General features: G+C 58.1%; 1 protein-coding gene across 8 annotated transcripts in view; it reads right to left on the reverse strand.

Moving 5' to 3' along the window:
• The window catches only part of ARHGAP26 (Rho GTPase activating protein 26), a 153,400-nt gene that overhangs the window by 126,526 nt on the left and 12,308 nt on the right, over nt 1–14,566 (reverse strand). For all 8 annotated transcript variants that reach the window (XR_012675994.1, XM_075164469.1, XM_075164470.1 and 5 more), the window contains exons 2-5: nt 4,072–4,167; nt 2,990–3,051; nt 2,428–2,499; nt 1,061–1,162 (exon numbers count right to left, since the gene is read on the reverse strand). Coding sequence is in view for 7 of the 8 variants with exons in the window: in XM_075164469.1 (XP_075020570.1) it covers nt 1,061–1,162; nt 2,428–2,499; nt 2,990–3,051; nt 4,072–4,167 (332 nt within the window). In the remaining variant the exon portion in view is untranslated. The remainder of the gene's footprint in view (nt 1–1,060; nt 1,163–2,427; nt 2,500–2,989; nt 3,052–4,071; nt 4,168–14,566) is intronic.

Consider the following 14,566-nt stretch of genomic DNA (forward strand, 5'->3'; position numbering starts at 1 on the left):
GCATCCCGCACCGCATCCTGCACGCAGCCACCACCTGCATCCCGCACAGCATCCCTCATGCAGCCGTCGCCTGCATCCCGCACCACATCCCGCACAGCATCCCACCTCCCTGCTGCTCTGGGCTCCGGGGCAGCCCCGCAGGGCCAGGGCACGGGATCACACCTCTAAAAGTCACCGCTGCAACCTGACAGCCACAAGTGCTCCTTCCATCCCCAGAAAGAAACCCTTCCACACCTGTGTCTCACAATAGTATTTCAAACATGAACAAAAACAGAGGTTTAAAGGGTTATTTAAAAGCCATGAGAATGGGACTCTCCATCTTCTGGGACATATGGGTGCTTCCACACGGTAAGTTATCTACAAACCCAGAACACCTATCCAAGGACAAAGCTGCTTCATAGGCATGTCAACCCTGATTCTTACCCTTCTTCAACCCTGATTTGGTGGAAGATGATTATTTGTGCCACAGATGGGTCTGCTCTCTTGAGTCCCCAACTCTGCTGGGCACCATAACACCACCTGAGCTATCCCAGTGCAGGAGCCACCACCTGTGCCCACCAATTCCCCCAGAAACAGCGCAGTGACACACCGGCGTCATGCCCAAAAGCCAGGACATGCATCCAGCAGGGACCAACCCAGCTCTGGGCCAGTGCAGGGAATTCCAAACTTGGAAGAAGTGATTGAGAACTCATCGTACTCATCCAGTAAGAGCATTTGGCACAGCAGCTAACTACGTCCCGAGTCAGTAATAGGCTCCTAAAGCAGTTTAAAAGCACTAAGCCTGATCGCTCCTCCCGTGAAGCCCAAAGCCAGTGCAGCCACTTTCAGAGAAGGGAACTAGACATCCGTGATTTGTGCTGGCACAAGGGAAGCCTGCAGCAGAACCAGTTCCTTTCTGTTGCACTCTTTAATTATAAACTCTCTCTCCTTTTTGATTGCTATCCATTTTGGGATCTCTCTGATTTTACAGCCAGGAAAACAAATGCTATAAGCTGCGTAAAGCATTCAAAAAGCTCACCACAGTTACTGCTAGACATGGAAAACCAGAGGTTGCTCTCACCTCCTGAAGCTGGGATTCTTTCTTCTTAGAAGACAAGTTTAAGTGCTTTTCTAGGACACCACAATACTTCTCCGTCTCCTTGTCGTATTTCTTTTTGGCATCCTACAAAAGAGAACAAAAAGCGTGATGCTGAACACAACGGCACCGGGCAGCCATGAGGATCCACGGCATCCCTATGGCATCATGCAGGGCGAGTCCCGGGCGGGAGGCAACCCCCTTCTGCACAGCACGAGATGGGACCAAGGCCAAGGGGCATCAGCTGGAAGTGAGCAAAGCTGCTTTTACCTGTGACCATCAGGCAGTTACAGGAAAGCTGCTTGCGCTGCCAAAATCCAAGACTTGGGGGAGCCCCTCCTCTATTCCCAGAGCCCAAGGCTCGGCAAAACACCCAGGTCCAGGGCTGGCCCAAAGACAACACAGCGGGGAAAGTGCTAGCGAACCAGCACATCATCATAATTTCACATCCCATCCTGCCACCCCTCACAATATCTTATCCTATGTGTCACTCAGGACAATGACACAGTAATTTGGCTGTTTGTGGCAGGAGCATTAAAGAAGGATGTCAACCTTAACTTTTCTTTTGCACCTCTCATCCCAGCCTCACCACCCCAACAAGCCAGTATGAAATCCACCACTGACAGCTGCTAATAACCAGCTCCTTTCTGAAACACACCTTTTTGTCTTTTTTTTAGCTGTGCGAACCAGGACAGCCTGGCCACGTTGGGCTGCACCGCGGTGCCGCCGCAGCTCCCATGCCAGCAGGGAGCTGGGCACACCGCTGCCATGCAAACACGGCCCCGCCAGGCCGGCATGTGCTTCTTGCAGGCAGCAGCAGGTTGTTATAACAACAGAAGAGCCGCAGACAGCGGTTTTAATTTCAGAACAAAGGCAGGAAAGAAAGGGGGGGCCAGGCTGTCTCACAGCTGCCCTCAGTGCTTCCCCACGCTTGCCCATCCTGCCAGAAGCTGTCCAAATTCCCATGCAGCCGCCCAGCGATGCACCAGGGGTGGGGAGCACAGACTGGGGGGCTCAGGTGACTGGGAACCCCTCTAAGAAAATGCTAATTCTGGTTTGGAGGAAGAAAAAAAAAAAGTTCACTTCAACTGGCATGTGATTTTTGGCCCTTGGCACATTACTTGGTTGTGGGTGAACTGGGAACATTGAGGCACTTTGCCAGGAGCTGGATCATCCCCATCCCATCCCGCAGCAGCGTGCAGCCATTTTCTCCCATACCCATGCCCAGCAGGGTCCACCCCTGCAGCGTGCCCACTCCGGCCACGGCCATTGCCACATGGCTCTGGGCTCTGCTCCTGCGCCCGAGCAGGGGCTCCCAGAGGAGGCGGCGGCTCGGTGCAGCAGCAGCTTACCTTAGCGGCCCCGATCTGCTCCTTGCGAAACTTCTCCAGCGGCGTGATCAGCACCTCGCTGGCGTTCTCGATCTACGGGCAAAGGCAGGCACAGCTCACCCGCTGCCTCCGTGCTCCTGCTGCAGCCGCAGCTGGGCTGGCACAGCCCTTTTGCCCAGCTCAGCCCCAGACACCCGAGCTGCTCAACAGCCTTTCCCACCGAAATCCTCCTGCAGCCCACGGAAACCTGCACGCTTCACCCTCTCCACGCTGGCTGAGGACCCAGGGGAGGCTGAGGGGCTTGTACCAAACCTGCCCCTCACCCCAGTGAGCCCTTTCAGCACCATTTTCTGCCAGCAAGACACCATTACTGATGCTCTTCAAGTGTGCCCCCCCACTAAGTTCACCCTCCCCTCCCTCTGCTCTCCCCTGCGGCTCTGCCATGGGTGAGGGAAGGGGCACTGGGGCTTGCAGCCGCTGCACACCACGGTGCCCCGGCTGCCACACCACCCACCGCGGGCAGAGCCGCCGGCGGCAGCAGCGGTGCCACCACCCACCCAGCTCCCGGCGGACGGGGCCGTACCATGCGCATCCGTTCGTCCTCCAGGTTCCGCAGCACCGTGGCGAACTCCTGCAGAGATTTGGCTGGAAGGGACACACCCGCACGGTCAGCATTTAACAACATTTTATTTTCTTTTTAAATTAAGAGAGAGACTGAACAGGGTTTTTTTGTTTGTTTGTATTTTGGAGGGTTTAGGGGGGGTTGATTGCTTGGGGTTTTTTATCATCTTTGCTCTCTCCTCAGAAAGGCTTCCAATTCCCTACAAAAGCAACCGATAGCAGAGCACCCCCAGCACCGTGTTCCCACCTCCAGAGAGAAACACTGCGCCTTCATCTCGAAGCCGCCCTACCCAACAGCCGGTTGCTGATCAGCCCTACGGCTCAGCACGGGCCTCAGCCGTGCTCGGTGCACGAGTGGCAGCTCACCAGCATGAGCATCGCACCAAGGGGACTTGGATGAGAAAGCTATTTTTGCTGAGAGACTGGGCACAAATAAATAAGCGAAGTTAAATCAGAGCTAAAGCTCATTTGCTCTCCTGGCTCTGGATGATGTGCACAATAAGCTCTAAAAGTTCAGCTGGGGCAGAAGCGGGATAACAGGGAGTGAGGGCTGAAGCTGCTGCCCTGCGCCACGAGAAGCTCCGTGGTGGAGCCGGGCTCGGTTGGGAGAGCGCTGCCAGGCTCTGCACTGCTGGCTGCTGTCGGCACAGTGGGTGCCTGCCGGGTCCTTTGCTCCTGCAGCCGGCAGCGAGGCTGCTGCTCCTCTCCTTCAGTTCACAGCCCCTTGCAGTGTATTTCGCCATGGCCACATCTCCAGATCCCTGCTCTCCAATGGGAAAGGGCCAGATAATCCAGATGGTTTCAGATAACGGGCAATCTTCCTCCTTTCCTATCTGGCAGGGCTAGATTTAGGCCAGAAGCAACAATTGATTTCCTTGGGAAGGCTTTGCTGACGTTGAACCAGAAGAAATATGCCATTTCCAGATAGCAGGAAAGTACCCAGACAAATTCCCGGGCCGCTTGGCATCCTCGCATGTGTTTCTCGCCCATGCCCTGCTCAGCTCAGGGGTCTGGAGCGTCACGGCACCGGCACCCAGGACTCACCTATGCAGATCTCATCATCCGTTTCAGCGTCACCGATGCAGCGGAATTTAAACTCGTTGAGGGAATCCGCAAACTTGCGCTTGGCTGCTGACAGGTCTGCCGAGAGAGTGGGGAGAGGGGAAAACGCAGATGTTAGAAAAGGAAAAAGCCAACAAACAGCACGATGCAGGCAGACGCGTAAAGCCAGCCGGCAAGTCCCCATGGAGGGACCCATCTGATGGGGCTCCCCTGGCACCAGGGAACCCCCAAGAGAGCTGCCCTTCTCCTACACCTGCCCCAGGGACGGGGGTCTGCGGGGTCCCAACCAGCGCCCACCACAATACACTACAGGAGATGAAACCTCAAAATATTGTGAGAACCATGCGGGAGCTCATGCCCAGTGCCACGGTGCAGTGGCAAACAGTGATGCAGGGCGGCACTGCCGGGGCAGCTCCCGCGCTGTCCCCCAAGAGACAGCACCTCTGCACAGGCTCCCAGTCCTGCTGAACGAAGGCACCATGTACAGGCGATAATGCAGAGTTTATTGCTTTCCAAGCTGCAGATTCTCTTCGAGACCTGAATCCTATTAAGTTATTACTTGTAGTGACCTGAGCGGATCCAGGATTGGCTTTTCGAACTGGCCCTGTAACCCTGCACACGCAGAGGCCACCGGGCACCGCAAGGCCACCGCTTTGGAGGAGAACTTGTACTTGAGCAACGCGAGGGACTGCAGGCACTCAGACAGCGTGAGGAAGACATAATGCTAATTCCCCTATGCATTTCTTCACTCAAAGTCCAAAAATTCAGCATTTTGTTTCCTTTCCAAGCACAGGTGGAAAACATCCGTGTGCACACAAAGGCCGTTCCCTCCTCTTAGACACCAACAGCCAAAAGATAACCACAAAAGAATTCAAGCGTTTTGCTTTCCCCATGGGATAAGGGAATTTACAGCTTTCTCCAAGCATTAAAGCTGTTCTCTGAGTGTCTCTGCTTAAAGCCCTGGGGCTAATCCTGCCCACAGTTCAGTCCTGGCTGCCTTCACACAACTGCTTCCTGAGGCAGCAGGAAACCACCCAGCAAACGCAGGCAGGGAGAGGGAAAGTGCCGGCAGCTTTCCCAGTGGAAAAGTACAGCGGGGGCTTATCCAAGGAGCAGCCAAGGAGCCACGGCCGCAGGGACCCGGGAGTGGAGCATCCACATTTTCAAAGCATGGTTCACACAAAACGGCGTTTGCATTTTGCTCCCCAGACGAAGGAACGAGCATCGCTGACACCCTGCCCGTGCCCGGGGCTGCCGGGAGCCTCTGGCTGCACCTCCGGTAGCAGACCATGCATTTTTCGGGGCAGCTTCCAGGGTGCTCCTGCTGGGGTTTAAAAAAGGGACTCACAGGAGGCGGGAAGGGTTTGCTCCAGCTCTGTGGTTTGGGTGCTGACGGCGTGAAGCAGGCGAAAGGCACCAGAGGCAGCAGGACAGCCCCTGGGCAGCTCTCTGGGCACGCCGGCTGGCTGCACCCCCATGGACGGGCAGGGCTGGGGGCCGCCTGGTAGCAGCCCCCCCGGTGCAGCTCTCCCCGCTCTCCTCCGCACGCCCGTGCTGTTGCTTTCGGCAGCAAAGCAGCCCCCCCTTCCCTCGCCGGGGCAGCCGGAGGGCTCGGGGACTTTAACCGGGCAGCCTCCTGCCTCCTCTGGAATAATAACGAAGATGACGTTAATGACTTAAGGAGCCATTTCCTCTCCCCCAGCTCTGTACTGACCGTCAGCTGCCAGCCACGCTCTCCCTGCCGCACACCGCAGCCTCACCGATACCCTGCCCACGTTACGCGTGGCAGGGGCCAGGCACGAGCCAGAGCGAAGCTGAGAAGCCTTCGGAGCCGGTGGCACCCGTCAGCAATGGCCCACAGCGCTTATAAATAGGCAAGGGAGAGGCAGAGGGAGAAGGAGATAATGCCCGGTGCGACAGCGATAAAGGAGGAACGCTGGCAGCCGCTCGCTGAACGACATGGCCAAGTCGCAGGGGCGAAGCGGATGCTAAAATTAGTGGCAAGCTCGGCCAGAAAAGGAGAGAGGGGCACCCGCACCGCACCACACCTCTGGGGGCAAGGGAGGAACTGGTGCGGAGGGGGCCCATCGTCCTCCCTGTGCCACCGTTAGACCCATCCGCACTCCTAGCATCCTGTTTTCCTAAAAGCTTGAACCTCTCATCTACATTTTGAGGAAAAAGGCCTCCAGTGGGAGCAGCCAAACTTGCAGCTGTGCTGCAGGCAGGGGTGCATGGGGAAAGCGGGGAGGGTGCGCTCACCCCACCGTGGGCCAGCTCAGCTCCTGAGGCTTCTTCTTCCCCAGGGCTGTGGACAGGCAAACCCAAAATCCTACAAAGGCTCAACAGAAACTTCTGCTTCCTCTTGTGCATGAGTAAAACCACCCGGATCATGCGCACGAGTCAAAGCCAGGCTGCGCCAAGGGCTGTGAAAGTTTTGCTTCCAAGTTCTCCGGCTGGCTTCATCAGTCAACCACAACACCAGGGAAAACCACCACAAAGCCAGAAAAATCCTTCTGCCTGAGCAACGCGACCAGCTCGGGGTCCCGGCACCACCGAGTGGCGGTCCTGCAAGGACAGGAGCCAGGCAGGCCGGGAGGATCCAGGGACGCGCAGGTGCTGGCAGAAGCAGCGAGGCTGCAACATGCCTGCGGGGACAGCGCAGCGGCAGCCAGCCCAGGGGCGCCCAGACGTGGGTGTGCAGCCTGCAGCCCTGCTGCCGATCAATCTTTCCTGCGCCCATCGCACCTCGCGGCTGCAGCACAGAGCACTGAAGATCTCCAGGGGCAGCAAGGAAAGTGCAGAGGCATCCCAGGAGGTGAAAAGAGCCCTGCGCAAGCTGCTGAGACACTGGGAGGGTGGGAGGGCAAGCAGTAGCTCCTGCCGCCCCAGGGCTGCGGCCGCCTTGGGAGGGTCCGGGGTGCAGCCGCTATGGAGCCACGTGCCAGCCTGCACCCAGGATCCGAGACAAAACCACAAGGAGAAGGCACCGGCCAAGCAGCAGCGAAGCAGATCTCCATCTCACCTGCAAGGTAACGCCCGCATACCTGCTAGCGCAGCCAGGGCTCCTCTGCCCGGCACACCGCAGCACACGGTGAGCGCGCCTGAATTACCATCTCCGGTCAATACACATCGTGCTAAAGTAACAGCTACGCGCCCCGTCTGAAGCCCCGCTGTGCCCGCCTGCCCTCCCCTCTGCTCCAGCAAGGGACCGTCCTGCCCCACGGTCCCCCGTCTGTGACTCATTCCCCTCTGCAGGCTGGCTGTCTCGCGGGGGGGTTGCTATCGCAGTCCTCCTCCTCATCGTCACCTCCCATGGCTCCCCATTCCCACACCCGCGTTGGCCGGGACGGGACAATCCCTTCGGGAAAGTCCACTTGACAGAAAACAAACACACGCACTGCATGCCAGAGGACCAGCTGCGTAGCTACAGCAACCAACAATCTAAATAAAATGCCCTTTTAAAAATGATGTATTGGCTCGTTACTGCGATACAGGGTTACCCGCTCAACCGTTTCCAGGAGCAGCCCAGCAGCGTTCCCCTTCCCGAGCACTTTCTCTTCCTGGAAGAGGGTTTACGCCCTGAACCGGGTGCGATGGGAGAGAAAACTGCAGAGGATGGGGACGAGTGACATGGAAGGAGACGAGACCTCACAGAAGGCAGAGGTATCGGCAGGGGCCTGTCCCGGCAAGGAGGGAGCTGGAGCTGAATACCTCAGCACCCATCCCTCGCACAGCAGAGACACGCTCAGCACCCTCACCATCCACCGCATCCTCACCATCCACTGCAGGAACAGCGCGGAGAGGGGACAGCTCCCAGTAGGACAGAGGGCAGCTGCCTGCAACCTGGAAGCAGCCCCAGTTAACCCCTTTGCCCGTCCCTCCTCCCTCACGCCCGGCTCAGGGGTCAGTCTCCTTCTCCCCTGGTACCCCCCATCTCTCCTCCTCCCTCCACCAGCCAGAAAGCCAGGTAATTGCTGGCTGAGGTCCCATCCCAGCCTCACACCTTCAGGCACCGGGGCTCCCTCCAAACCCAGCCGAAGCCAACGTTACTCCAGCCCGCAGCAGCCCTGCCACAAGGGAGCACCTCGCACCGCTGCTGTCTGTCCTCCCGGATCACCCTGGCATCCCTCCTTCTCCTCCTCCTCAGCTATTGAGAGTTAAACCTTCTTTCTGGGAAGTGGTTGCTGTTACTGCAATGAGACTGAAATGGTTGATTTTTACATAAAAAGCCCCTTCCAAAGGAATTTGGAACTATTGAAAAAGGCTGTTTATAGAAGGAAGACATTGTGATTTCACAACCCTCCTCCACGCGTACAGCACCCCGGGCGCAATGGGGACGACCCCGTCCCAGCCAGGTCTGCAGAGCGGCAGCCCCCGCATGCAGGTCTCCCCCGCGGGCACGCCGCTGTGAGACGGGGCAGCCCTGTCCCCCGGGGTCCAGGCGTCAGATCTAAGGCGTCCCCGGTTCGGGTGACTCGGCACACGTTGCTTCAGCTACTTTGGGGAAGTCACTCGCACCGCAGCCCTGCCGCGAGCCACCCTCTCCCGGTCACTGGCTTCCAGCTCTTTCCCCAGTTTTATTCCTCAGCTGGACATCTCATCTCTGTGCAACACCCCTACCACCCCCTCTCTTTGTGTTCAGTGTTTAAAACATTTTCAGGCTTTCCCAAAGGGACCGCAGAGGTACGGTACGCTGAAACCTGAAAGCGTGGACAGACGTACAGCTGGGAGCTTTTCCCTTAAATCAAAATTTATACAGGGCTGAGAAGAGATTGCAACTCTTCCACCTGTGTGCTTTTCCTGGCTGGGATATGTGACCACAGAACACAGAGGGGAACCATAAGACATCAAAATGAGATGTCAAGGCGACAGACGACCCCTCCCGCCCGCCTGCTGCCCGGTCCTGCTGCCCGCCGGGGAGCGCGTGTTGGAAAGATCAGGTCAGCCAGGGAGAAGTTATACTGCTGGCTCAGAAAGTGGGGGCTCCCCCAAAGCTGACTTTGCAGCCAGCTTGCTATTTAAGCTGGAAAAAGCAAAAATAGCTCTGGCTCAGCTGCGCTATCAGGGCACCGGGACAGAGGCAGGAGCAGCAGGACGCTGCGGGCAGGTCAAGTGAAAGTCAAACCCTCTGCCAAGTCCGGGAGCGAAGGGTTAACGCTGCTGCAAAGGGGGAAAGCAAAGGATGCTGATGAGGCCAGTTACACACTGCAAGGCAAGTTCCAGTGCTCTTGGTGTCTGACAGAGGTTGTGCTCACACAGAGCGGTATTTCTACACTTCCTGCAAAGAAAATTGCTTAATAGCCTATATTTAATGCTCAATTGGACAACAGGAACCGAGACTCCTGCCCCTTCCTTCCCCCGCGGCAGGGAACGGCAGACTCAGGCTGCGCGTCCCCCGCAAGCCCCCAGAGAGGGATGGGAGGGTCCCAGGCACCGAAAAGGGACAGAAGGGTCCCCAGCACCGCAGGACCCTGCCCCCTCCTCACGGGCACCTCTGCCTGGCTGCCAGCAGTGGCACTGCCTGTCCCCTCCCAGCACCGGCACCCCATCGCCCCAAGCGGGTTCCCAGCCCCCTCGCTGGGGAGGGGACCACACTCCCACTGACAACCACAAGGACAGAAGCCACCAGCTCCTCCCTCGTGGGTTTGGCAAGTTCCCTAAAGCTTCTCCAAAAAACCTGCACCTACTTCATGGCCCATTTTCTGGGTATTTTTTAAGAAAATGCCTCCAGCCCTGCTTACTGTGCGTGTGCCCGTGGCTGTGCAAAAGGGACCGACGGTCTGGCGGCTGCTCCGCGGGCGTGCCGACACAAGGCACATACAGACAAGCCTCTTCGGTCCTCCACACGGCAGCTCCCCGTTTGGCACGATGGGAGAAAATGACGGGTCCTGCCTCCCAGGGACGAGAGAGGTGAAGCCTCGGGGTCTGCAAAACGCTTTGAGATCTGCACATGTGCAAGATCTGACCGTCACCAGACATCATCTGCCCGGGCTACGGTGACAACACACACGTGCACAGAGCCCCGGGCAGTGCGGGCTGGCGACAGCTCCCGGACAGAAACACTTCAGCATAAACAGTGGAAATCCCGGAGGAACAGTTCAAGCGAAGAGAGCGGCAGTGTCTCTCTGTTTGCTGGGGATCTCACTGCGCGGGTGCCACCACCCCGCAGCTCCTGGGTTCGCAGCCCGGTGGGGCACCCCACGCGCAGCCGCAGCTTCGGGCAGTGCTGCCTCCACCAGCACCCGCAGGCAGCCAGCCAGGAAGGGGACCAGCGCGATGCATGGGTGCCGTGGACTGACCTCGAGGCAAACCCGCCGTGTCGTGCAAGCTGCTGTGTGCAAGCCGGCGTGCAAGCCGCGCTGCTGCCAGCCCCGGGGAGGGGATGGGGGGGAACTGCAGCAAGGGGCAGCTCCTCACCCCACGCTCTCCACGGGGCTACAGCGGGGTCTCTGCGGGGTCTCAGTGTGCAGCTGCAGCAGGGGCTGGTTCACCTCCAGCGCCAGGAGCCTCCTCCGCCGATGCCAGGGCAGGATCCAGCCGGGGATCTGTCCTGCGAAACAGCCCAGACACAGGAGCCCGGAGAAGGTGGATCTGAGGGGTTACCAGCAGACCCCCCATCCTGCTGCAGAAAAAGCAGGGCACAGCACAGCCCGCTCGGCCGCCCCGGCAGCACCCCCGCAGCCCCACACCTCCCCGGGCTGCAGCAGCTGGCACCGAGCAACCCCACAGCAGGCAGAGGCCAGCCAGGACGGGTAATCCAGTGAACAGCCGCTCTAATCAGCAGCCAAAACAGCCGGATTACGGCCCGCCAAGGGTGCTTAGAAAAAGCCAATATGGTGTCTGACCCCACAGCAAGCACCCGTCGCCGGCGACCACCCGGCAAGCCGGAGCTTCGGGCACAATGCCACAGCAAAGCCACCATGGGCTCATGCAATGCCCTGCGGTGCTCAAGGCTGTCCATGGATGGTGTTTGGGAAAGGCCGGAGCTGGGAACGGACGACTGGATCTGGCCCGCAGACGCAAGCGAGCAGCCTGCCGCGCTGCTGAGGTTGGGATGCTCTGACCGAACCACGGCCCCGCGGTTTGCAGGGGAATCCAGCAACGAGCGCCTTGTGCCTGAAAACCAGTGTTGGCAGCCACCAGCATCAAAATTTAGCCCCCAGAGGGGCCCAGCCCATGCAGTGCTGGGGTCAGCACGGAGCATCAGGGCAGTGTCATTAAATGCTTAATTTGTTCCAAGAGGTTTAAATCCTCTCTCGTTGCGCTTCCCAGCGGAGGTCAGCAAAAGCCCTGCTCCTGCGAGACACCACGGTCCTCTGGACCTGGCACAATCCCCAAGCTGCTTTCATACATAATTAGCAATGATTTGTTTATTAAATAACTTCTCTGCTGGGCGGTTAGAGTTAATCAGTGATCTAGGACGGGACTGCAGTTGCTGGCAGGTTCCCACTTTGATTCATCATTCGAGTAAATATATAAAACCAGACGAGTAGCAACTACCCCACCTCCGGCAGCAGCTTCTGCCATCGCGTTCGCTCACGCAACCCTGCGGAAAGGCTGCCCTGGCTCGGCACGTGCCAGAGATCAAGGTTTAAGGGTGCCACACCAAGTGGGAGGTGACCCCAAGGACCGGTGCAAAGGGCGCAGTCCCTGCACTCGCGCCACGCGGGACCCCCCGAGGCAGGGAGAACATCGCTCCTGGGGCGCACCGGGGCCCCTCAGCACCCCCAGACCCCATTTCGGTGCCTTTACCGCATGCATGGCCTCCGGCCGAAACACAGCACTGAGTCCCATCTCACCAGCACACACAGGGAGGCCAAATCCCACCTCCCCAAATCCCAAAACTTCATTTTACCATGAAAAGTTTACAAATATGTATACCCTACGAATCATGCTTCAAGGGAAAAACCCAAAACTGCTCGGACATGCTAAAGCACAAGAAAAATTGAGCGATCTGTCTGAGATGGCCCCAAGATTGAAGATCCAGGAGGTGCCACAGCTTCTGCTCAGCCTTTTAGCGTGACCACGGGAGCACACTGCACTGCTGCCCAGCCGAGGCATCACCGTATGCCTCGCTTCACACACTCAACGTGGCTTCGTATGGCAAAATATTTGCCAGAGGGACAGAGAACCCATTGTAGGATGAATGGGACTATTGACTGGGCTCAAATAGCAGATCAGATTTGAGTAACATGCTGAAGACATCAATTATTTCCATGGTATTTTAAGAGATAACAGTTCTACGCTTCGTGAAAAACAAAGTTAGCCCTTGGAAGGACTGCCTGATCGCACAGCTAAAATTATCCCCCCGCTGCCCACCAGCCCAGCACCCTGGCCACGTCATCTTGCCACCCCCAAATCAATAACATTTGGAGTTACCCCGGGAGCCTTGCCAGGCCAGGACGTTTTTGCAAAGCTTCCCGACATTCCCAATGAAAGGCACGGAATATCCACGGGAAATGAAGCCAGAAGGACTGTCAGGTCTCCTGGAGAGACAGCTGGATTTCCAGGAAGATGAAGGAGGTTTCAAGTCCCGGGGAAACAAGGCGAGGTTGCAGGCGTCTGCCCTCAGCGGCCCCGTTCGAAGGGGAAGGGGAGCAGCCCAGCTGCGGGGAACAGGAGGGTTTGCCGGCAGTGGTGGACTTTGCCCGTGTATCGCCAGGCAGGTCATGCCAGGGAATAAAGGGGCAGCTTTAAAAAAAAAAAGAGAAAGCAAGAAGGAAGCCTCTACCTGGCTTGTGGGCTGGGGCCGTTGCTCACTTTGGAGGGGCAGGGGACGGCAGCCCCTTTTCCCGCAGCGAGCCCTCGCAGAGAAGGCAGGAGCCTGACCTTGGCCCCCGCTCGCCAGCTGCAGCCCTGGGCACCAGCTCACCGGAGCCCCGGCAGCGAGATGCCACTTTACAGAAAACTTTAAAACCAGTAAAAACAGCTTCAGGGAGATAAGAGCTGCGTGGGACTCGGAAACATCTGGTTGCAGATGCATGGGGCATGCATCCTCCCATCACCTGTGCTAGAAATGGTCCAAACCTGCAACGCACGTTTTGGTAACCCGCTCAAAAAAAGCCCGAGGCAGCGGCTGGAAGTCGGGCTGCTGGCAACCCCGCAAGCCCAGCGGCGCTGCTCAGCCCGGCGCGACATCCTGCAGCGGGGGCTCGGGGCTCCGGCAGCGCAGGAGGCGAGAAGCTGCTTCCTTTGACTCACGCTGCTCCGGCCGCTCTTCTATTTCCAGCAGCCGCCTCCCGGTTTGAGGAAGCTGATGGTTAATCAGAGTCCTCGCCCTTCTGCCCCCGCTTCTCTGACCTGGATCCAGCCCTGATCCTTCTCAGTTTCTGGACATTTTAACCCAGGGCAGAGCCTGCTTCGCCGCAGACACTTTGAGCAGGGGTCTCACCACCGCTCTCCATCCTTCCTGTTCAGCTTTTCTTAGCACTTGCCCATCACTTCCTCTTGCAACAAAACACGAACAGCAACTTTCATGACTCAGATCTTTATCTCACGGTGGCTGAGACGCTTCAGAAACCCAGCTCGAATAGCTCTGACCGTTCCTCCCCTCCCCGCGCCGCTGGCAGAAGAGTAACTGGCCAAGGCAGCAGGAATGGGTTAATGAAGCAGTTAACAAAGCGGTCCTCATTGCTGCCCAGGGTCGCACCCAAAGGGACCCTCACTTCAGTGCCAGGCACGTGAACCGCCAAACAGCGATGGGCCCAATGACCTCTGCGTCCCTCTGGGAAAGGAAGATGCGGGGAGGCTCCCGCCTGTCCTGCCCCGTGTGGAAACTCTGTACTATTTTCTCTACTTGCCCACGCAGGATTTTTCAGAAGCAATCGCTCCAAAGCGGAGCGCTCGGTGTAGTGCCCAGCACAGTTCGGCCCTGCCCCAGTTCGGCATTAACCGGGTTATTCGTGGAGAGGAAGGAGGCACGTAACGAGCTGCAGCAGCTCTCGGTTCAGAGACACGGGCAGAGAGCGGACAGATGATGTCGTGTGGGGGCAAAGAAAAGTGATAGAGCACCACGAGCCGTCTCTGCCTGCGGCCAGGACAAGGAGGGAGAACATAAAACCCATGAATGATGCCAACGACCCCGGGAAAGGCTTCCCGTTTCTGGAGAGCTGCAAAGACAGATGTCTGCAGCTGCAGGAAGGCACATCCTAAAGTGGGTCCTCGCTCCCAGCAAGGAGCACCGGGGCTCAGAGAAACGCAGGTGAGCTGCCAGCGAGCAGAGCCCTCCCGGCAGCCGCTGGGAACTGCCACGAAACCCCCGGGATGGTCTTTGAAGTACACGAAGCCGGGTACCGACAGCCCGGCAGGTGGCTTCCAGGCTGACCGTCACCGTGTGGGGAACCAGCACGCCGGATCGCCGCAGCCGCCCTCCCACCCACCAGCACTGCGCAGAGCCCCCCACGCCCACCGCCCAGGGGAGCTTCCTGGTGCTTTGCATGAACGTGGCAACGCCCCAGTCCTCCCACAGCCCCCCAGA

Source organism: Calonectris borealis, chromosome 15 (assembly GCF_964195595.1).
Source record: "Calonectris borealis chromosome 15, bCalBor7.hap1.2, whole genome shotgun sequence".
Taxonomy (NCBI): Eukaryota; Metazoa; Chordata; class Aves; order Procellariiformes; family Procellariidae; genus Calonectris; species Calonectris borealis.